At 37.7% G+C, this 23,231-nt stretch overlaps 1 protein-coding gene across 1 annotated transcript in view; it reads right to left on the minus strand.

Moving 5' to 3' along the window:
- USH2A (usherin) overlaps positions 1-23,231 on the minus strand; it is a 761,558-nt gene that overhangs the window by 216,497 nt on the left and 521,830 nt on the right. The window contains exons 42-44 of the mRNA XM_087424358.1: positions 19,262-19,596; positions 18,262-18,384; positions 7,700-7,863 (exon numbers count right to left, since the gene is read on the minus strand). Coding sequence (XP_087280484.1) covers positions 7,700-7,863; positions 18,262-18,384; positions 19,262-19,596 — 622 coding nt within the window. The remainder of the gene's footprint in view (positions 1-7,699; positions 7,864-18,261; positions 18,385-19,261; positions 19,597-23,231) is intronic.

Here is a 23,231-nt window from a genome sequence, read left to right on the forward strand (position 1 = left end):
TTCAAAGGTAAACTGAAAATCAAAAAGTCATCTACAAAGGAGAAAAAAAATCAGGCAAATTTCAGACATCTCATTCAGTTTCTCAACAGCTAGATTACGTTTTCTGGAACATCACATGTTGGAAGACAATGGAACAACTTCAACAAGTTTTGAGGGAAAATATTTTGATCCAAGAATTTCATACACATCTAAGTCATTATTTATGTCCAAATACAACAGAAATACTTTCTTATATAGACAAAAATTAAGAGAATATGTAACTAATTTATTTAATTCCTTTGACTTTAATGATAGAAATTTTCCAATAATGTTCTTCAGAAGACAGAAAGATGATCAGAATCCAAAAGTCAAGATTGGGAAAGTCTAAGAATTGATGATACATATTGAAACTATTTAGATTAAATAATTATGCAAAAATAATTATGTATTAATAATAATAATTTATAAACCAAACATTGAAAATGGTAGATGAGAAGGGCAAGGAAAGTAATAGTACACCAAATTCTTTATTACAAATAAAATAGAAAGTCATGGAAAAATAGAGAAAGACATTGCTAACCAATAATAGCATTAATAGGATAAATAGCATTTAAACATGAAAATTTACTATAGAAGATAAAAGCTGTGGCAAATACTCCTACACTCACCAACACCCATGTTTATCTCTTCTTGTCAAACAGCTAGACTACATTTTCAGGACCCCTTGCTTCTGGGTGAGGTCATGTGACCAGTTTGTGCCATATTTGGACTGAGACGTCAAAGAGCAATTGACCATCTCTGATTGTCTCTAGTTTTCCCAGCTAGAGAGGGACTCCAAGGCCCTAGGGAATGGTGGATCTACTAGATGGAAGGAGCCATGGTCCTTAAATGACTCATGAGAGTCTAGAAAGGGATAAGGAAAAGTAACAGATAAATCTCAGATTTTTGGTTTTGGTTTCTGTGTGAATCCAATTAAACAAGATAGAAAACATAAAAGTAACTACAGGATGCAGGATTTGAAACTTGTCATTTCACTTGAGACATCTTGATTTAGCAGCATTTTTGTGGCAACCAGGTGGACTTAGAAATTAAAATGTGAATATATGAGTTAGAGTTATATAATTTGGAGTTAAGATATGAATACTGGCTTGTGTTTGGAGCAACAGGAAGGAATGAGAATTTCCTGTGAGTTTATGTTAAATATTATGTACATGGGGAAATATTTTCTCAGATATTCTAATCTTGTTATGTGTAAACCATATTTTATAGACCACACAAATTTATCCGAGTAGGTATTGCTCTGACTATAGCATATCAGGTCAACCTCACTGAGTTGAAGAAGAAGGTTATAACCTCTGGACACAATCTTTGCTATTAAATGCCATTTTTCATGGTGATCTCCATATATTGGTCAGAAATGTGGTCTTAGCTGTAGCAAACTCTCAAATATAGACCAGACCCCTCTCCTTTATAACGGATTCCCAAATAATTTAATACAGTTGTTAGATGAGCTAGTTGAAAATCCTCTTGCAAAAGCAATTAGATTATGCTCCCTACATGCTGTTGGATTACTTTTAGAGATTATTATCAATATCAATTATGTCTTCTAGATCTTTAGCATCTAGATCAGCAAAATATGGTCCGTGTGTAAAATCTGGCCTGCTATCTGTTTTTATATAACCTGTCAGCTAAGAATGGTTTTTACATTTTTAAATGGTTGGAAAAAATCAAAAGAAGAATATAGTATTTTGTGACACATGAAAATTATAAGAAAATCAAATGACAGTGTCCATAATAAATTTTTATTGGAACATAGCTATGCTTAAGTGTCCATTGCTGTTTTCATGCTACAATGGCAAAGATGAGTAGTTTCAACAGAGACTGTGTATAACCTGCAAAGCCTAAAGTAAATACTATCTGGTCATTTACAAAAGAGTTTGTGGCCCTGATTTAGAGCAATTACAGTAAATCATTCCATTCAACAGGTCTCCTAATTAATTTATCTAGGATTGACTTCTTCAGTCATCTCTCATTAGCAGGCTCATTGAGAGGTAATTTTGCTCAAACGTAAAAACCTGGAGGGATCCTATTAAGGTTATTTTATGGTAGAAGTTTCTATCTTGCTCATACATTCTCAAATCAGAGTCCAATTTTCCAAGTTCTCTGATGCAAAGTTCTGTGTCATCAACTAAGTACTTCTTGGAAAATTTGGGCTTATCAAAACTACTTCTTGAGAAAACTCTTCACTCTGCCTGAGGGTAAAACTGCTCACATGAAGAAGTAGGAAGGTCCTCTTGGGCAATGACCCAAGCCAGGCTCCTTATTTTTCCCAACAAGATATTTCATGCCTTCTATCTAGTTTACGCATCAGTCAACAACTGCATTTTGGAAAACTTCCAGCTACTTTAGTCTCTCATTGTGTTCCAGCTCCTAACAATAGCCTGCCAGAGAAAATCATGTTTGAAGCAAATTGTATATGAGATGTGTTAATTAATCATCCTTCTATATTTGGCATTGAAAACGGTAGAGATAATTTCTTGCTGTTTAAGTGAATTGATATGGGCAAACACGGACTGAGTTAGTAAAGTAGGCTGCTGTAACCAAGAAGCCCCCAAATAAAGTGACTTAAATAAAATAGATGTTAATTTATACCTCACATAACAACCTTAAAGTGAGCAAATCAGATTGTGCTCCATGTGGTCATTCAAGAACCCAGGCTCTTTCTCTTATGTGGCTTTGGATCTCTTAGGGTGTTGTCTAAGTCTGCAGAGTTGAAACCGAGAACATTGCCATGTCTACACTCCAGTCCAGGGGAAGGACAAAGAGAGAACAGGTAGGCACGCACCCCATGTTTTGTGGCTATGACCCAAAAAGAGACACATTTCTTTTCACATTCTATTGGTACAGACACAGTCACATGGCCACGACTAACCACAAGGAAGGCTAGTAAAGGTAGTCTCTAGGTTGGTGGACATGGGGTCACCACCACTGAAAGGAAAAGAGGGAGAATGGTACCACGAAATAGTCAGTAGTTCTACCTTTCAGCCAAGTCAGGTAATTATAGGCAACATAGATCTTTTATCTATCTTCAACTCACTGCAGAAATGCTTTTATCTGAATGCCTTGCAAAATTAGGTCCTAAATTTTTATTAGAAATGGCTTCCCAATTTTTTTCTTCTTTGGTAAAACTGCTGTTGAAAGTACTGTGAACATTTTAGAGACAGAATAATACTTTATACCAATACTAAATAATTACTAAGTGCTAAATATATATTATTTCATTTAATCCTTATCATGACATTTTAAGGCAGTTGTTATTATCATCCCCATATTTTGGATTAGAAAACTAGGATTCAGCGAGGTTAAGTGGCTTGTTTTAGATCACAGTGCTAGAAAATACTGAGCTGGGATTCAAACTTAAGTTTCTGTGATCCCAAAGCCTATTTTTAAAATCATTCCTTCATATGGCTTCATAGAGTTTTGTCAATTTTCTAGTTAGGAGAATATGAAACAGTGAGAATAGATGGAATCACCAATAGCAGAGTTGGAGTGTGGAAGAATATTCTGGAAAGAACTTTGAGGAAAGTATTAGGGGATGAGGAGAAGGAGCAGTTGGTGAGACAGGAGGGAGCATTCATAGTGCCCACTACCACAGAGAAACAGAATAGGACGGCATTGAGAAGAGCGCATTGGACTGGGTCATTAGGTGACAATGATTTCAAGAGGACTATGTCAGTGGAGTACAAGGGAGGAAGGTCAGATTACAACAGGTGCACAGGTGAATGGGAGGGAAGCCAGTGGAAACAGCCAATACAGTCTATTTGCTTTGATAAGTGGAGGGATGGGAAGCAGAGCAGAGGAACCAGCTGAACCAACAATGGTGGGTGCTTTTTAGAAGAGGTGAGATTTGGAAATATTTATATGTATTGCCACTTGAACAAGATAAATAAAGACAAAGTCAGGAAGTCTTCTAGCTACAAAATCTGGTGGCTTCTGATTAAGAGATCAAAATGAGGCAGATGCCTTTTGTGTGGATTTAAACATACTCTCTTAATGGTGACACCTTCATGCTTAATGAATTTTCCAGAGTTCACTGAGATATGATAACGCATGGAGTTATGTCATTAATCTTTGTATTCCCAGGGCCCAGGAAAAAAAAGTCATAAATAAAGTCTATGGAAGGAAGGAAAAGAAAGAGAGGGAGGAAGGTAGAAGAGAAAAAGAAAAGGAGGGAATGTGGAAGAAAGAGAAGAAGGAGAGAGAGAAGCAAGGAGGATTATACGATACAAGATGTGAACATCTGAAGGTTGGGGTGAACTTTTGGCAGATGGTAAAGTGGACAGCATTGGCATGATTTTTCTTTCTTTTTTTTTTTCCCCATACCTTTCTCCCTCACTACCTCCAGTATTTTCTTGCTCTTTTCTGGCCTGGTTAGTGAGGCGACTCCAGAAGAGGTGCTGCCTTTCCACTGCACTCACGAGTGGAAATTTTCTTATTTTGCTGTTTATTTTAGAGTGAGCAGTGAAAATGGGAAGGGTCTTATTAAATCACTCTTGACAAAGTGCTAATAACACTAAGTCTAAATGCATGAGAAATAGCTGAAAATTGGACGCTTTGGCCCTAAGTTTGAGTTTGGGAAGTTCTACTTATTAATTGTAATTTTGGGTAAGTTACTAAACACCAGTTTCTATCTCATAGGGCTTTTCTGAGAATTGTAGGAATAATTTAAGTGAGGGTATTTTTGTATTTCTTCTTATAAAAATGTGATTTTTTTCACTAATATAATTTATCTTTATGATATTTTATTTAGGCTGAAATTTTTCCTTTATTATAGAAAGCAAGAATAAGAACCTCACATCTCTATAGGGACCAGGAAGAGGGGGAGTCTGTGATCTGTCTAAAGGGGAAACCACTACTTAGTGCCAGCTGATAGTTTCCCCCCAGCAATGTGGGAATAGTTTCGCCCAGTCATTTGATTTTTCAAATCAATCCAAAAATCGTCATCTTTATGGGAAATCTGATTGTTAAATGTTGGCAAGATTTTATTATTTCAAATCCTGCAGGCAAAACAATGCAGGGAGGATGGGGGAATTAAATATGGTCTCTGTGCTGCCAGTTTGCAATATTTGCTGTAAAAATGAATTGAAGGAATGCAAGATGCTTTTACCTCACATGACCTCACGTAGTGATGCAAAAGTTTAAAACAGGCACTTCCAAAATTTTCAATAACTTATGCCTGTTAATCTGTGACTGGCAAATTTTACCAGAAATATTTTGCTACCAAAATGGTGTGTGTGTGTGGAGGGTCATAGGTAAGAAAGAATATGTTTTTTAAAAAAATATTTTATGGATTTTGAAAGGCAATTTTTTGTGTTTTTATGCCAAGGAAGATTCGCCCTGAGCTAACATCTGTGCCAATATTGCTCTATTTTGTATGTGAGTCACTGTCACAGCATGGCCGCCACCACGTGGTGTAGGTCCACAGGAACCGAACCCTGGCCACTGAAGCAGAGTGTGCCAAACTTAACCACTGGGCCATGGGGCTGGCCTCCTGAAAGGCAATTTTTAATATGTAAATATTTATGAATTTATTCATTTAACTTTCAACCTATACTTTTATGTCTTTTAGCCTATTAGACAATGTGCCAATTTTATCCTGCAAATCAAGAAATCCATTTAAAGTAAAATTGGAAAAAATAGGTGGCCCTTTCACAGAGGAGTGACTAGTTAATTTACTTAGGATATCGGGTTGCAGGAAGGAAGAAAATGATAATGCAACAAGCTTTCACAGAGCCGACCCTCTTCAGAGAGTTAACCTTTGTGCTCACAAATAGTTATGTGAAAAATTTCTAAGGTATGAATGGAAATAACAGCAGATTGCATTACCTACATCCCGAAGGTCAGAGGTTCAAATTACCAAGGTAATGAAACTTCAGAGAGCTGCTTCAGATCTATTAGGTTTGTCAGTTTTTATAAGCATGCTTACTTCAGCATGCAATTATAACATGAAGGACCTATATTGGTGAAAATTCAGCAGCCAGATCTTAACAGAAGTATTCAAATGCCAGGTGAGGGGGAGGGCAGCCACTTTTATGAGTAGGCTTTTAAGAAGAATCAGGTGGTGAGGGTGAACTAGAAAGGAAGAAGGGAGATGAGTAAGATATATTACACACAAAAATCCATCTCTAGATAAAAACTTTCTATTTTTCCCAGAGGTGTCTCAGAGGGTAATCATAAGCATCAATTAACTTATATTCCTCCATTTAAATGGTTTAAGAGATCCCAATAGAGGTGACACAGATCATTAGAAACCTGCAACCTTATAAAAACCCTAGAGTGAGAGTCTTTTGTAAAAATGCGTTATTTCGTGGCAACGTAGATCAACATAACTGGTACTGATTTTAATTTACAATTAATGTCACCTAATACTGCATTTAATTCACAGCTGATATAACAGAACATTGGGGCAAATTCCCTCAGATGTTCTAGATGCAATAGGAAAGCATCTCTCTTCTTAGGCTGTAACAAAACTCAAGGGCTGGATCAAAATCATATGGTTACTATTGACCAACCAGGAGTCACTTTACAACTTTTTATATAGTAAAAACTGGTAGATGATTACCCTAGGAGGTAAAATTTTTTTTCATAAAACAAATATTTTAATTGGGGCTTTTCAAATTAGATATTTCTCAATATTTGGTAATATTCTAGGAAGCTTTGATTCAATTATTTGCCAGCTCTCAAGTAATACCTATAAGAATGATTACAATACATAATTTCCATGATAGATTCAGTATTTCAGTTCTTTTCTGATTGCGATAATGGATCACTACAAATTAACAGATCAGCTGTTAAATGCTACTCTACTGACCAACTAGATCTGAAATTTCAGTTTTTGTAGTTTCTTAAGTTGCAGGAACAGACTAGATCCATTTGTGAGCTCTTCTAACTGCCTGACTTGTCCTGAATGGGGCCACGGTGAGCCCTTGCATTATTGATGCAAGTCCAGTGGTGATGTTCAGGCTTCATTTTATATCTCAGGCTGGAATTTGGTCTATAATCAATGCTGAAGATGATTCACTGGGAAAAAGCCATCACATTACTGCAATCTTAGTAAATGATTCTTGCTAATAAGTGATGAGTTACAAGATAGGGGGGGCAGAGCTCTCCATAGGAAAGTTCACAATATTACATTGTATCAAATTGATGCACGGATGTTTCTATGACAACTGGCTGGTGTGACAGAAAGTACATTCCCAATCCAAAAGGAATGGAAGAAAGGAGAGAAGGCCCAAGAAGGATGGAGAAGTCGGAGAGAGAGTCTGCCTCTGAAGGAGACCAGCACAAGGACCTCAGCTTTTTGTGGTTTTTATTTTTTTTTAATTTTAATTTTTTTTGGCAAGGCAGATTGGCCCTGAACTAACATCTGTTGCCAATCTTCCTCTTTTTCCTTGAGGAAGATTGTCCCTGAGCTAAAATCTGTTCCCATCTTCCTCTGTCTTGTATATGGGATGCCACCACAGCATGGCTTGATGAGCAGCGTGTAGGTCTGTGCCCGGGATCCAAACTCATGAACCCCAGGCCCCTGAAGCAGAGCGCGCCAACTTAACCACTACACCACCAGGCCAGCCCCTGGTTTTTATTTTTTAACATGTCCTTTTTAAATTCATTTTGGTACTCATACGTTAAGGGGAAATAAAGAGAGGAGAAGCTTACTTACTTGGTTTAGTCCATCTCACTGCGATGGCTGTGTGGTTGAGAACACTCGCAGTGAGATTGGTGCCTCTCTCTGGAAGACCAGCTAACGTTGTCACAGTCGCTTCTTGGCTTGGTGTAAAACCCATGCTGTTGTGTACAAAGACCTTATACTCATATGTCGTAAACCTAAAAGGTTGTTTTTTAAAAAGTCATATATAAATTTCTCTTTTACAGAAAACACGTAATTTCCCCTTTCCTCCCCAAATACAGGTTTTCCTTTGTTCCTTCCACAAATGCACAATTTTCTTTTCCCCCCTACAAAATACATTACCTTCTTTTTCCTCCTTACACAAAAAACATATTGTTTTTATAACTCTCAAGCCGTAACCACAGTGTCAGGAAAATATTTTATTAGGGATGCTAAGCAAAGACTGCTATTTAAAACAAATGTGGTTTACCGTTTTCTCATTCTTATTGTTTTCAGAAGTGGTGAGGATTACAGCTCAATTCAAGATGCAATTACAAATCTGGCAGCCTGCCAGCTTTCTATCTGAATTTGATCCAGAGAATTTTATGCTCTTCTTTTGGGAAACTCATCCATTTTCAAATATCAGGATCCATCATCACCATTTTCTTCCTATACCTATGCTTCTTTCCCATAATCTCATTGGCAGACAGATAAAGCCCTAAATTAAATCGTAACTGTGACCAAAGTGTACAACACTCTCCCGCTGAGAGTTTTGCTACAGTGAGCTGTATTTTGCCATCGTGGGAACATATTTATTTGAGTCAATACAGTGGAAACTGAATATTGCTTTGCAGGAGGAGAAAACTGGACATGGCAATATGATATGATGAGGGCTTTCCACGTCATACATTAAATCAATGATAGAGTAAAGCCCCCAATTCCTTGTCCCTTTTGGCTGTTTCAGGCAAAAGACTATCAGGTTTTCTTTGTTTGGTTCAAAACTGCCTGGGAAAGAAAATGCTATTTATAGACACAATTCAGCCTTCAACTGGACAATAGTTTAGATCCAGAAACTTGCTTATACAGGACGCACAACACATGACCATCCCCGGGGGGCATCCAGGACGCAGGGCAAATGCTGGCCTCAGATCGTCATCCCCTTATTTGGGTTTAAGATCATCCAGGATACCTCGCATCCAATGCAGATATGGAATTTGTCTCAGTAAGTCACAACTTATTAGTCATGACAACAAGGGGAGGGTGCCATTGGCAGAATTGTGCTAAATAATTTGACCAAAATTATGTCAGGATTCTCACCGCATTTGGCTACCACCCAGGAAGAAGAAGTCTGCTTGCCTCAGTTTGTTGCTCATTTATGGTCCAAAGATATTTTTTCAGGGCTCTGCCTCAGCCACATGTAAGGGTGTTGCTCTGTTACTGTAGCTGCGGGTAAGGATTTAGTGATTTCTTGGAAGCTATTTATCTATTTCCCCCAAATAAGTATTAGTATCAGATCTTCTACATCTCTCTGCTTTACCAACTCTCCTCGTGCCTTCATTTTCTTTCTTTTTTCTGCTTTGTATGCTGTAGTGGATTGAATTGTGTCCTCCAAAAAGATACATTTAAATCCCAACTCCTGGTACCCGTGAACGTGTGCTTATTTGGAAATAGGATCTTTGGGGATGTAATCAAGTCAAGATGAGGTCATACTGGATTTGGGAGAGACCTAAATCTGATAGACTGATGTCTTTATAAAAGAAAGGAGGGGCCGGCCCCGTGGCTTGGCGGTTAAGTGCGCACGTTCAGCTACTGGCAGCCCGGGTTCGGATCCCGGGCGCACACCGACGCCCCGCCTCGCTGGCCATGCTGAGGCCGCGTCCCACATACAGCAACTAGAAGGATGTGCAGCTATGATGTACAACTATCTACTGGGGGGCTTTGGGGAAAACAAAAGGAGGAGGATTGGCAATAGATGTTAGCTCAGAGCTGGTCTTCCTCAGCAAAAAGGAGGAGGATTAGCACCGATGTTAGCTCAGGGCTGGTCAACCTCACAAAAAAAAAAAAAAAAAGAAAGAAAGGAGAGGGAAATTTTGATACAGAGACACAGACACACACGGGGAGAAGATGGTCACATGAAGACAGGGGCAGAAATTGGAGTTATGCTGCCACAAGACAAGGAAAAACTGAGGCCCCAGAAGTTGGAAGAGGCAAGGAATGATCTTTCTCTAGAGCCTCTGGAGGAAGTACCCCCCTGATAACACCTTGATTTCAGACTTTTAGCCTCCAGAGCTGTGAGAGAATAAATGTTGTTTTAAGCCACCCAGTTCTTTTATAGCAGTCCTAGAAAACGAATACATATGCTTTTTAGCAAGTGCTAACTAGTCTATATGACCAAGACAACTGAAAGATGAAAATAATAGCATCTACTGAGTACTTAATATGCGTCAGGAATTTTCTATATGTATTAACTCCTTCATTTCTCACAATTTCCCTACAAGAGTGCTATTATAATACCGATTTTGCACACGAGGAAAATAAGGCTCAGAGAGTTAAATAACTTGTCCAAGTTGTCGAGCTAGTGAGTGGGAGAGTGCTGATTCAAATCTAGACAGTCTGATTACAGAGTCTGCTCTTTTGACCATGATGCTATACTGCCAACGTAATCATGATGGTGATGATAACAGTAACAATAACAATCATAGTGATAATCTGATCTGTCCATTCTTGGATGATGTTGTATCACTGGGGCTTGATCTTTGTGTTATTTTTCTAGCAGAGGGGATAGATTTTTGCTTACACTTCCAAACAGTCTTGCCAAATTTCCTTTGTAACCACCAGTATGAATTTGAAGGATGGTGAGTCGGGGTTAAGAGGGTAGCAAGTCTGTGACAATGGAATGAAACAAAGCTAATGGCTCACAGGGGAACTGAACCAGCGACCTTAGCTTCATTAGCTCTCTCCCTGGGTAGAACACTTTTAATTGTGTTTTACTTCATAAAATGCCTTAAAAGAAATTTAGCTAGAGTCTGGATGCCTAATCTCCTCTCCTACAATATTTGAATTTTTTTTCCACTTGTCTATGCCCTTATCCATTTAGTCATCTTTATGGCTTTAAAGTGATATCGTTTTTGTGGTTCTTTTCTACAGGTGGAATTAATATCAGGTGGCACTAAAGTGGTGAATTGTAAATAAATTCCATAGGGCCTTAGTTCTTACTATGATCCTTTAAGCTACTTCATCATAATTTGGGTATGGTGAAATATACAATTTAGGTTTGCATACAAGAAATTTAGGCCACATAGATACATATCGTTGGAACGCCTGTTTTCAAAGTAATATTAAAATTTTAGAGTGAGAAATGGCTTTAGAATTTACCTGCTTCAAATAATAAAATATCTGCTACATTTTACAGATAAGAAAACTGAGACCCTGAGAAGTTAAGTGGCTTTGCCTAAGATTGCACAACAGTTAAGAGGATTAGATGGGCCGCTGGTTTCCTCATTCTAATGTTAAATTCTTTCCACTAGTCATTATTTTACTTAATTGAGAAATCAGGAGACATTTTACTTTGATGTAATGCATTTGTCTTTTGCATTTTCTTTAACTTTCATGTTAATTTAAATTCTTAAGGAAATAAGAGCTCTTAAATGAAATACTAAAATACACTGTTTTCACTTCTTGTCAAAAAAGAATATATTAGGGGCCAGCCCAGTGACGTAGTCTGATTGCAGAGCCTGCTTAAGTTTGCACACTCTGCTTCGGTGGCCCGGGGTTTGCAGGTTCAGATCCCGGGCGCGGACCTACACACTGCTCATCAAGCTATGCTGTGGCAGCGTCCCACATACAAAATAGAGGAAGATTGGCACAGACGTTAGCTTAGAGACAATCTTTCTCAAGCAAGAAGAGGAAGATTGGTAACAGATGTTTGCTCAGGGCCAATCTTCCTCACCAAAAAAAAAAGAATGTATTAGTTTGCTTAAAGTGTTTTGTTCATTCACTCTAGTACATTACTTTTTAGATGGACTTAGGTGTTGATTATTAACAGCAAATGGGATAGTTCATTTAGTTAATAATAAAAAAATACTTTTAAAAGAAAAATGCTAGATCAATTGACATCACATACTCATGCAAAACTTATGTGTATCAATCAATTTCTTCCCTAAATACTAATTGTGCTCCTTAGATCCGTCTTGAAAAATGTACCATTTCAAACCCTGTAGGAAACAGCTTTTGAAATCTGCAAAGTGAATGAACACTTATATTGAGTCTATACTGTAGACAGTAAAACCAATCATTTGAGGGTCAATTTAGGGATATGAGGCTGTTACAATAGTTATTCCCCAAATGGTTAATGTGTTTGAGACCATCCTCCAGCCTCTCCCTTCATCCACACACAGAAAATGGTAGATTTTGTTGTATTATAGACATGACTATGGTATTTTTCCTTCTAAAAGATAACATATATTGAAATCTTATTTATGGAACAATACTCATTTCAAGGCTCAGTTGTTATTGCTTAAATGAATTAAATAACAAGATTCTGTTTAGATGATGAAGTTTTTAATCTGTTTATTGAGTAGATAATTTTATGAATGAATGGATATTTCATAGTTACTAAAGTATTCAGTCTCATAACTTTCAGATCACATATAATTTGGTTGGTTAGTGACACAAAAATCTACCTGTCTGATAGAGAAATGATCCCTATTGAAACTTAGAAAGATGTTTCTTTTACCAATTATATTGGTCTCTCATGTTTGATATAACATCACCTCATTCATTCATTAATTTGTTCATTCATTCAAAAAATATTTATTGAGCACTAACAACATTCTAGATGCTAAACATAATGAGCGTGATCTCTGTTCTATTGGAGTGTAAACATTTTTACAGAAACATGTTTTTAAGTGAGACCTTTAAAATATTTATTCATTTATTCCTTTTTCTTTCAACACACATCAGATAGAGCATCTCATTTAATCTTATGTAGTCAGGAAGTCTTTACGGAGGAGGTAACATTTGGGCTGGGTATTGACAACAAGTGGTATTTTGTCCAGTAAAGACATTTGTCCAGTGAGAAGCGTTATTCAGGGCAAAATGTGTGAAGGCTTGTATCTTGAAATGGTCTGATATGTTTTGGGAACAAATAAAAATCTTCAGTGCAGCTACAGAATGCCTCAGGTTATTTTCCTCAGAATTAAAAATGTGTCAACTTTATTGATGTCCTAACAGAATGCATGTATCAATATTGTCACCAATATAAATCGTGCTTCTGAAAACGCAGGCCATTCGCTTCTTCCACTAACTCGTCTTATCCGCCACAACCCAACACACACTTGAGTAGATTACACACTCGAGGATTTAAGAAACCACTGCTAGCATACCGTTCCTTACACACTCAAATCCTTTGTGGGAACAGATAAACAAGCAAACAAATAAAAACGTGAGGCTGTTTCCACTGCTTAAATCTATAGTGGTTTGAATTTTCCATCGATGGTGGCTACTTTTTCTTTTCACTACTAATTTGTTGCTGAAAGATTTTTTTTTTCTAAAAATGCTGCTGAAGATTTTTGTTTTGAAATTGAAGAGTAATGATGATCACACGAACATTTTTACAATAATTTTGATTGTGAGTGAAAGCTGCAGCTGTTATATTCCCGTGGCTATCTATGCGTACGCCACCAGAATGTCACACTGGAAATAATTTTGCTCTAATTTCTGTCTTTGTTCTACTATGTCATCAACATTAGAAAGAAATTAGATTTTTGTTTGTTTGGTTTTTTGTTTGTTTGTTTTGTTTTGTTTTTGTAAGGAAGATTAGCCCTGAGCTAACATCCATTGCCAATCCTCCTCTTTTTGCTGAGGAAGATTGGTCCTGGGCTAACATCTGTGCCCATCTTCCTCTACTTTATATGTGGGATGCCGCCACACCAGGGCTTGATAAGCAGTGTGTAGGTCCACGCCTGGGATCTAAACCTGTGAACCCTGGGCCGCCAAAGCAGAGTGCATGAACTTAATCACTACACCACCAGGCTGGCCCCTAGATTTTTCTTTTTTGAAGAAAACATTAGGGACAGCATGAGGTAAATTTAGAGCAATGAAAAAAAATCTCAATGGAGCAAAACTCCTTGACTCTACTAATTGAATTTAAATGTGAAAGATACATTTTGACTCATTTTGAATTAAGTACATTGCTGTGAGATGGTACACCAGTGTTGACAGAAGTTGGCTTTCATTCCTAAGCTCGACTTTTATTTATTTTGATATTAAAGAAGAAAATAACAGGATTTACCTCATGTTGGTGGTCGTGGGAGAAAGGCCTTTCTTCCACTCACCCTCTATGTGCGAAAAGTTAACTTCTTTACTTAATAGCTACAACTTGAATATGTTTATGTTATAGGAACATGTGTCATGGAGTTGACCCAGTCTTTCCATATTAGCAAAGCAGGAAATGTCATTTGCGCACATTTAATCTCATCACAAAGGTGGAGAACGAAAGTTATACTCTTTCGAATATTATCTCCCAGAAATCCTGTCTTCTTTTAGGGCTTGAAACATTTCTTTTTTGTAGGTTAAAAATAATTAGAATCTATGTCACTAAGATTTAAACTTAGCTTTTATAGTATATTTAGCTTAAGTATTTAAACTTGAAAAGAATCAAGTCTAACCATTCATTGGAATATTCATTAACTTTGAATGTTTTCATTTAAAGATAGTAGAATTAGTTGATTCCTGAGGAGTCACATGAAGGTCTCTCCAGACTGTCATTGCAAATGAAATACTTGTAGAAATTTATAAGTAATTGAAAGTAATAGGAGTTAGAACATACCTCCCTTCATAAACTTAATGGCAGCTAAGTTGTTATAATCTACAAGTCAATATTTTCCACAAAATAGAAGAAAGAATTTATTATTTCTTATAATTTGTTCTTTCTTCATCAAATCCAGAACAAAAAGGAGGACATACCATCACTGTGTTCTCAGTCGTTTTTCTGATCACTCAGGAACCAAGGCACTGCAAGGTGCTGAAAATCGTGTAAAGGTAGACTGATGCTTAAAATGAAGGAGGTCGCTGCCCTCTTGTTAAACCCTGCCTGACTCACCTTGGCAGCATCAGATGACAACAGCACGTTCATCAGATTTTCCAAGTGATGAAAATGTCAGGAAACCCAAAGTTATGGTTCCCCCAACAACCATAACTTGGCCATTTTGCACAGAATTATTAAGGAAGAAAAGTTAGAAACTGACAAGTAGTATAAACCTACAGTTACACTGAGTTTGTGTCTACACAGACAGAGCAAAATTTAATAATGAGGCAACTAGCTGTGTAACTCAGACAAAATCACCTCTTACCTAAGACATTCATAAGAATAAAAGTATTTTTGTTTAAACTAAATTATCTGGATAATTAGTTCAACATTCTACTTTGTACATGGAGATACAAAGGAAAAAAATAACTACTAGAATGATTTGAGTTTCAGAATATAACATTTTAGATTAAATTGGTGTGTTTTTTATATTTTATAAACATATAGCTAACCAAAATGGACCATTTGACCAAAGATATTGACTTCAATTTACATTTACTCTCACAAATATATTCATAAAGGGATGGCCAGTGAATCTTGTTAGTTTTACTTTTTATATCAAGAGAAGTGCCATTTTAAAAAGTGATTCTAGATGTAGCTATGGAGATGTCAGGTCAAGATAGGTAGAAACATTTCAATGTTCCTTTTATTTATGTAGATGTAAGTTAAGAAGAAAATAAGGAATGGTGGAGTCTGGGGAGAAGAGGAAATTACATATCCCTCCTAAAGGCATTGGAATTCAATCCCCACCCCCACCCCCCAAAAAAAGTACCCAATCAAACAAATAAGTCAACAAGACACATATAAGCCAAAGGAGAGTGTTGTTAAGGAGCTGTAACACCAGTGTGCAGCAAAGTGAGCTGAGCCCTCAGGTTTTCCCCTCTACAATTTGAGAGACAGCTAGATGACCAGTAGGGGTGATGAGCCCTGGCTGCCAGCAGTCAAGGTGGTTAATGACAGCATCTAATCAAAAAAGATCACTTCTTTTTTTTTTTTTTTTGCTGAGGAAGACTCGCCCTGAGCTAACATCTGTTGCCAATTTCCTCTTTTTTGGCTTGAGGCAACATCTGTGCCAATCTTCTTCTATTTTGTATGTGGGTCACCCCCACAGCATGGCTGCCAACAAGTGGTGTAGGTCCGTGCCTGGGAACCGAACCCAGGCCACCAAAGTGGAGTGTGCCAAACTCAACCACTAGGCCACTGGAGGAGAGAGGTGCCAAGATGACTTCTTAACGGAAAAACTGGCATAGCACATAGCCCCCATCAGTGGACTAATTTCCAGGTTTTTCTCAGATTTGTGAGAAAACCCACCCCCTTGGGCTGAAGTGGCCTCTAGGTTTTTTTGGACTTAAAAAGGGGAGAGAGCTAGAAAAAACATTCTCACGAGAAGAAGACTCATGCCATTTATTTTGAATATTAAAAAGAAATGCATACTGTTTTTTATCATGAGCTGGTTACATGGGTCGTAGCAATTATTTGAATAAAAAAAAATCTTTTCTAGTCCTAGCAGAAAAAAAAAATCCCTTGACATTTAGACATTATGAGGCTAGTCAAAATATCACCTCCACACATTTTGCTCTATGCACATTTCCCTTCTAGAAGCAGCTGTCATCAGTATGTTTATGTCAACTTAGGTTTCAATTCAATTTGTGGGGCCTTAACTTTATTTCTTTTCTTAAATCTTAGATTTGGACTTCTCATTAAAAAACCTTAGAGGCATCACTAAAAATTCAATAATCAATCAATTTTTGGCCTTGGTCTTAATTCTTTAATAAATTTTTATTTCTTCTGTGAAGAAACAAAATTAACTTTCTGAGACTCATTCCGTTTTTCTGCCAAACATCTCATGGCTAAAAATCAGATTCAGTCATGTTAAATAATCAAGTTCTATTTATTTTGGAAATTGCTACATTTAAGGCACTTAGAGTTCACAAATCATAGAAAGCTACTTTTCCATATGATTTTCCTAGGCAAGGTTGGTGACTCTAGTTAACTGTGATGATAGCAATTAATACATATATAATCGTGTGTGTGTGTGTGTGTGTGTGTGTGTGTGTATGTTTGGTTTCCTCCACTAGACTGTGAGTTCTTTGAGGGTAAGGGTTATGTTGTATTCATCTTTTGTTTTTTATTATAGTGCCTCTCACTATCTAGTAAGCAAAAAGAAATTGCTAAATAAATGAATTTATTCAACTGAAATGATAATTTTATAGCAATGCTGGATTAAGTAAATAATGAATCGAAAAATAGTGGCAAATAGTCTAATGACCGTGATAATTCAGGTTGAATAAAAAGGATATGCTGAGCTAACGTAGTCTTTCATTTAGCAACTATTTGACTGCCCACTATGTGCTAGGCACTATGGTAAGGATTGGGATACAGAAGCCATGAAGATAAAGTCCTGCCTCCTAGTGGATCTGACAATACAATGGGGTGTCCAGACAAGTAGCCAGACCAGTACATTACAATGACAATAGCTATATGTGGAGGGTGTGTTACAGAAATACATTAAAGGAGCAGCTGATTCAGATCAGGGAGAGAGCGGGCAGGGAAGCCTATTGGGAAACTTCTAGGCCAAGACTTAAGGGATGATCTATTCAGACAAAGGAAAATAGCAGCAATGGGGAGGAGCTGAGTGAGCGAGTGTTGCATGTTAGAGGTACCGAAAGTAATGCTGATGTGGCTGGAACAGAGAGGCCCAGGTGAGCAGGTGGGGAGGCAAGGCCAGAGCTGTACACAGCATTCAGAGTAGAGCTAGTCATTGGCGAGTCTAGAAAAATAATCAACCTGATAGACAAATTATTGAAAAATATGTCTGAAAAGTTTTCATAAAACTATATTTGCGTTGTTTTGAAATTTGATTACATTACTTGGACTCATGAGGTTTAGAAGTCATTTAATCCCATCCAATCGTCTCATTTTATAGACCACAAAAGTGAAGCCCAGAGAAGTTAAGTGACTTGCTGAAGGTCACAAAGCTAGTTCTTTAGCCCAGGATGAAACAGGACCCAGATCTCCCAACTCTCCCACGAAGTACTTTTTTTTGACATTACCTATTTGTCCAGTTTTTGATTTCTTTGAACTCTAGATTAAATTCTTTCAAGTCTCAAGTCTGTTAACGAAATAAATTTTGTGGACTGAATCAATGACTGATCAGCATTATTGCCCAGAAGCAGCAAAGCATTTTTAAGTGCCAGTCATTCCTCTAATTTTGTACATGTTCAATATTTCCAAATTCCTCTATTAAGTTTTCATGTCTGGCTAGAGCCATGACAAAGGCAATAGGTTAAGGCTCAAACATCTACAAATTCAACTTCAAAAGACTTATTTTAAGCATGCAGTTAGGATGGCAAATATTAAACAAGCTGACTGTTGCAGTTCGACGATTAATGCCTCTGATAATAACCGAACATGTTTTATTGCTAACTGATAACATGCTCACACAATGAAGACACTAAGATCCTTTGAACTAGTCAACATGCCCCAAACTAAATGCCAGCATTTGTTTTTATAGTTTTTGTAATCTCACCTGCTAAGACCCTTATCTTCATAAAACCACTGAGTTCCTGAATAAATATTGTGCCACAGATTTAAATCTTCTGGGGGATTTGATGCAAGTGGTTGCTGGATTTTACGTCTCAGAAGCTCGTATCTAAAGCAAAAGACAAGCAGAAACATCAGGATTATCTCAACTAATGTTATTACCAAGATTCAGGTTGTTTCATGGTACGAGTGTGTGGTGCATATGTATAAACATAAAGAAAATATCTTAATTTACAATTACAAAGTTGTTTCCAGATAATCATTTTTTTCTAGCTCGTGTCATATATTCAATTATTTTGAAACAATTAGTTACATTCACATTTTACTATTATCAGTAAGAATGATGACATTTTAGATTTCTTCTGTCTGATTTGTCAAAACTTTATTGCCAGTACACACAAAGGAGAAATACAAAAAGCTTAAAAGTTAATGATTTCCTAAGACTTCTACCATCAATACTTTATAATCAATGATAATATTATCAACTCCACAGTTTTGGCTAAGTGTCAAGTGGTTACAAAGCCATTTCTGAATCAAAGTTCTTTTCATTTATCTTATCTATATCCCTGGCCACATTCTTTACAAATTTCCAGATTAATAATATGCCAAAGAATCATTGTGTTAGCTTTGGAATTTTGAGGCATATTTGTGCAAATGTATCATTTAGAACATGCATCGAGTTTGCTTAACATATAATAAAAATATACTTTGAAAATCAAGAGAAGAATTATGTAGAGAATTGTTAGAGAATAGTGACTGTTGTTTCAAGAGTTTTTAATTCCTCACAATATTTTGATATTTCCTCTTTGATGAACTCTCACGGTTCCATATAAGTGAAGATACACAATATGCAAGTGTATGAAATATATGAATGGGAGATACCCAATAAGGAATTAGTTCTATGTTCATACATGAGTAAAAGCCTCCTTCCCTCCTTCCTTGAGAGAAAAGACCATAGCAAAATCCAAAAGCAGTCACTCTCTTACCTCAAATTGGGTCCATTTGGCCTGGCTGGTGGCTGCCAAGAAATCCCAACATACGATTCACTTAGTGGAATCACTGATAATTGGCTAACATCCTGGGGTAGGGTGGGGTGGGTGGTAACATGGGTAGGTAAACTCTCTGTGCACCCTCCTAGGTATCCATTACCCCCTGAGCAAGCCACAATGGTGACAGAATAATTAGTGAAAGGAATCAGATGAGTAATCACTTGACTTAACACTGAGGAAGTAATATTGGTTATTGTGATGTGAGGGTCAGGCATGCGGATCTCATAGCTAAGCACGTCTCCATTCTGGATGAGTGGGGGTTTCCAAGTGACCTGAAATAAAAGATAAACTTAGAATCAGTGTGACAACACAGGAACAGAACAACTGTAGTTCACAAGGCCTAGGATTTTGCTCTGTCTCGTTTTCAGTTAAATCACTTTCTAAATGCCTACTTTCAACTTCGCCCTTTGCACCAGACAGTAATGACGGCTTTGGGATCAATTAACAGTATACCAGGTACTAAGTGAAATGCTGTTTCCTGGACTTGGCTTTTCATCTCGATCCTTTCTAGGACTGTCAGACTAATACACACCTTGCTGATTCATCTCCACCGTGGGGGTTCTGAGGGACACAGAGCACACACATGGAAAAAATTCACACATCCGCATGCACCAATGGGGGAGCAGCAGGATTTGATAGTTTTCTTGTTTATAACTCAATTAAATGAAACACCAGAACTCCTTGCTTTGCATTGTTAGTGTGTACTCTGAATATGTCATTACTCTTTTTTCTTTTTGGATGGTGGGAAGTGGGGAAATAATTATTTGCATTTTCTGAGGATGCACAATTGAGTTCCTGAGCCTCACTTGCACATACTCTAGAAAGTAAAGCAATAACAACACCTCCTATTCTCAAAGAAAGAGACATACAGAAAGCTTTCAAAAAGGCAACCAAGAGATGATTCTGTTTAACTAACTCATGTACTTGAGCATAAGAAGAAAGAAACAACAACATTTTGTAATGGAATACCATAATATTTAACATTCCTTTTCTAAACTTTGTAAGGGCGTGGTGGTAACATACTCATGCTCTTTTGGGGAATGAGGACCCTAGAAAATGCACATAGGCCGTTAAAAATCACTTATTTATATGCTAACGTGATTCATCTCCTTTATTGTTGCCTTACAATGTTCGTTAAATTTTATGGTATATATTTCATCTCCCAAATAGACCGTAAGCTTCTTGGCAGCAGGGCCTAAATTGATACCCATTTAATGCCATGTACACAGAGATGGAGGTCAGTAAGTGATTGTAGTCTTGGCCAACTAGATTATATTTTTCTCTTAGCATATAGTTATTTCGAAACTTTAAAAGACAGATTTCTGTGGCTGGCCCAGTGGCATAGCGGTTAAGTTCACAGCTCCACTTAGGCGGCCTGGGGTTCACAGGTTTGGATCCCGGGTGCAGACCATGCACCACTTGTTGAGCCATGCTGTGGTGGTGTCCCATATAAAGTAGAGGAAGATGGGCATGGATGTTAGCCCAGGACCAATCTTCCTCAGCAAAAAGAGGAGGATTGGCAGCGGATGTTACCTCAGGGCTAATCTTCCTCACCGAAAAAAAAAAAAAAAGATAGATTTCCACAAAGTGATGTATTAATATATACATGTGTGACTCTATACAAAATCAAAGTCAGAAAGGAGTAATAGAAAAATTAGAATAGAGAAGGTGACAAAATGAGCTCCCACTACACGTCAGTTGGGCAGTCGCTTGATGATTACTGTCCTAATTTATAATTAACAATGGCCCAATATCTACTCAAATTTTACTTTATTGCTGTTAGTGCTGGGGAGTCTATTCTGACTCCTAGCGAACCTGTGTACAGCAGAGCAGAACCCTGCCTGGTCTTTTTGACCCATCCTCTCCCCTTCTGGTGCTGTATCAGACAATGCTCTGCTGCTATTCATAGCATTTTCATGACCAAATTTTTTGGAAGTGGGTGACCAGGTCCTTCTTCCTAGTCTGTCTTAGTCTAGATGCTCCACTGAAACTTGTCTGTTACCACACAAAGGGCATGATCTGCTCGCTGAGAGACAAAAGCCAATCGTCAAGAGGCAAGATGGTGGAAAAGAAAAGGCAGTTTATTACAGCTTGTTAGCAAGGGGGAAGATGGCTGACTAAGGTCTCAGAGAACCATCTTAAGGGGCACAAAATCTTACAGCAATTATATACACCGGTGGGTTATAGGGGAGGGGGTTAGGAATGTTGACCCTCGAGTATTACAGACTAGGAGTACCACAACAGATCTTTCAGTTTTCATTGATGATGGGTATCAGCACAGACTCTCTGTTTGGGGGTCATCACATTCCTAAGGAACTCAAAAGAATTATGTTATCATCTTATCACAGCTGGGAGGTACATGCACAAGCAGGGGTCATAAAATCTACAGAGCAGTTAGATCTCCTGGTGGGTGCATATCCAGCTGGGTTAGTTTGTCAGAGGTCATTCAAGGTTACAATAGGGTTTCTTTTCTACAATATGGCTTCCCTCATGGCAACCTTGTCTTGAGCTGGTATCATGTCCACCATGGGTGACCCTGCAGGTATTTGAAATCCTGGTGGCATAGCTTTCAGCATCACAGCCACATGCAGCCACCACAGTATGACAACCGACAGACGGGTGGTGTGGTTCCCTGACCGGGCGACGAACTCAGGTCATGGGGGTGAGAGTACAGATCTTAAACACTAGACCACCAGGGCAGGCTCAAGTTTCACTACATGGCTTGAAATCATTGCTAATTTTAAAAACTTCTTGGAAAGTTCCACACTGTGCTGGGGGTGAAGAAAAGTTTTAAATTTGTTCCTTATGAGCATAGAGGATTTGTCTGGATGTAGAAAAGATCAAAGAAATGTGACATAAGCAAAGGTTGTAGAGCAGACATAGGATTCTATTTGTCTTGGTGGTGCAATACTCTCCGTGGACTGGAAAACGAGTCAAGGTCAGATTCAGGGGGCTTCCTGGTACTTGTGATGTAAACGAAAAATGGAAGTGTTATCACAGCTCAATTCAACCCGACTGTTATATGGAATACCACTTCCTTCCTCTCGAAACCAAAATATTCTGAGAGTTCAGGGCAAAGTTTGGCAGCACTTGAAAGAATTAAAACTTAGAAGATAGTCTGCGTAGAAGTTGAGCCAAGAGTGAACTGATTTGGAACTCGGTATTGACGCTGAGAAAAAGCATTTATAAGATAAAACTTGAATAAGATATCTACCAGTAGAGATTAAGAGATTTAATGGAATGACTCTGGAGATAGTCACTTGAAGATCTAAAAAAAATCCCTATTTTCTCTACTAGAAAATGTTTACATACAGAAGTTAGCTATTTTTCTCATTTAAAAAGTTACGGACTTAGAAAAATGTATCTTTTTGACACTGCTAAGTTGGAAGATATGAATCTACTTCTACAGAACATTTTAGAAAGACTTTTATAACAAGGTGGAGAAGGCAACTGTCATTATAGTTAGTAGGCTAACAGAAATGATATCTAATTTGATCACCCTCCTGGAAATATTCTGGAGCTATTATTAAAAATAAATGTGTCCAGGGGGCCAGCCCAGTGGCATAGTGGTTAAGTTCACGCACTCCACTTTCAATGGCCTGGGGTTCATAGGTACGGATGCAGACCTATACACCACTTGTCAATCCCTGCTGTGCCAGCAACCCACACACAAAATAGAGGAAGACTGGCACGGATGTTAGCTCAGGGCCAATCTTCCTCATCAAAAAAAAAAAAAATGTGTCTAAGATCTTTAAGGAGCCAGCTAGCTAAATATTGTATTCTCTTCTTTCCTATGCTTGTGACCACATCTACCACAGTGTGGCCAAAGTATACGAGATTAAAACTTTCAGGCACTTTAACTTCCCTTAATCTCTGACATATCCATTGTTCACAGGAAGGATTAGGA

The sequence above is a fragment of the Ceratotherium simum genome, chromosome 36, assembly GCF_057802395.1.
Source record: "Ceratotherium simum simum isolate JZ-2026a chromosome 36, ASM5780239v1, whole genome shotgun sequence".
Lineage (NCBI taxonomy): Eukaryota > Metazoa > Chordata > Mammalia > Perissodactyla > Rhinocerotidae > Ceratotherium > Ceratotherium simum.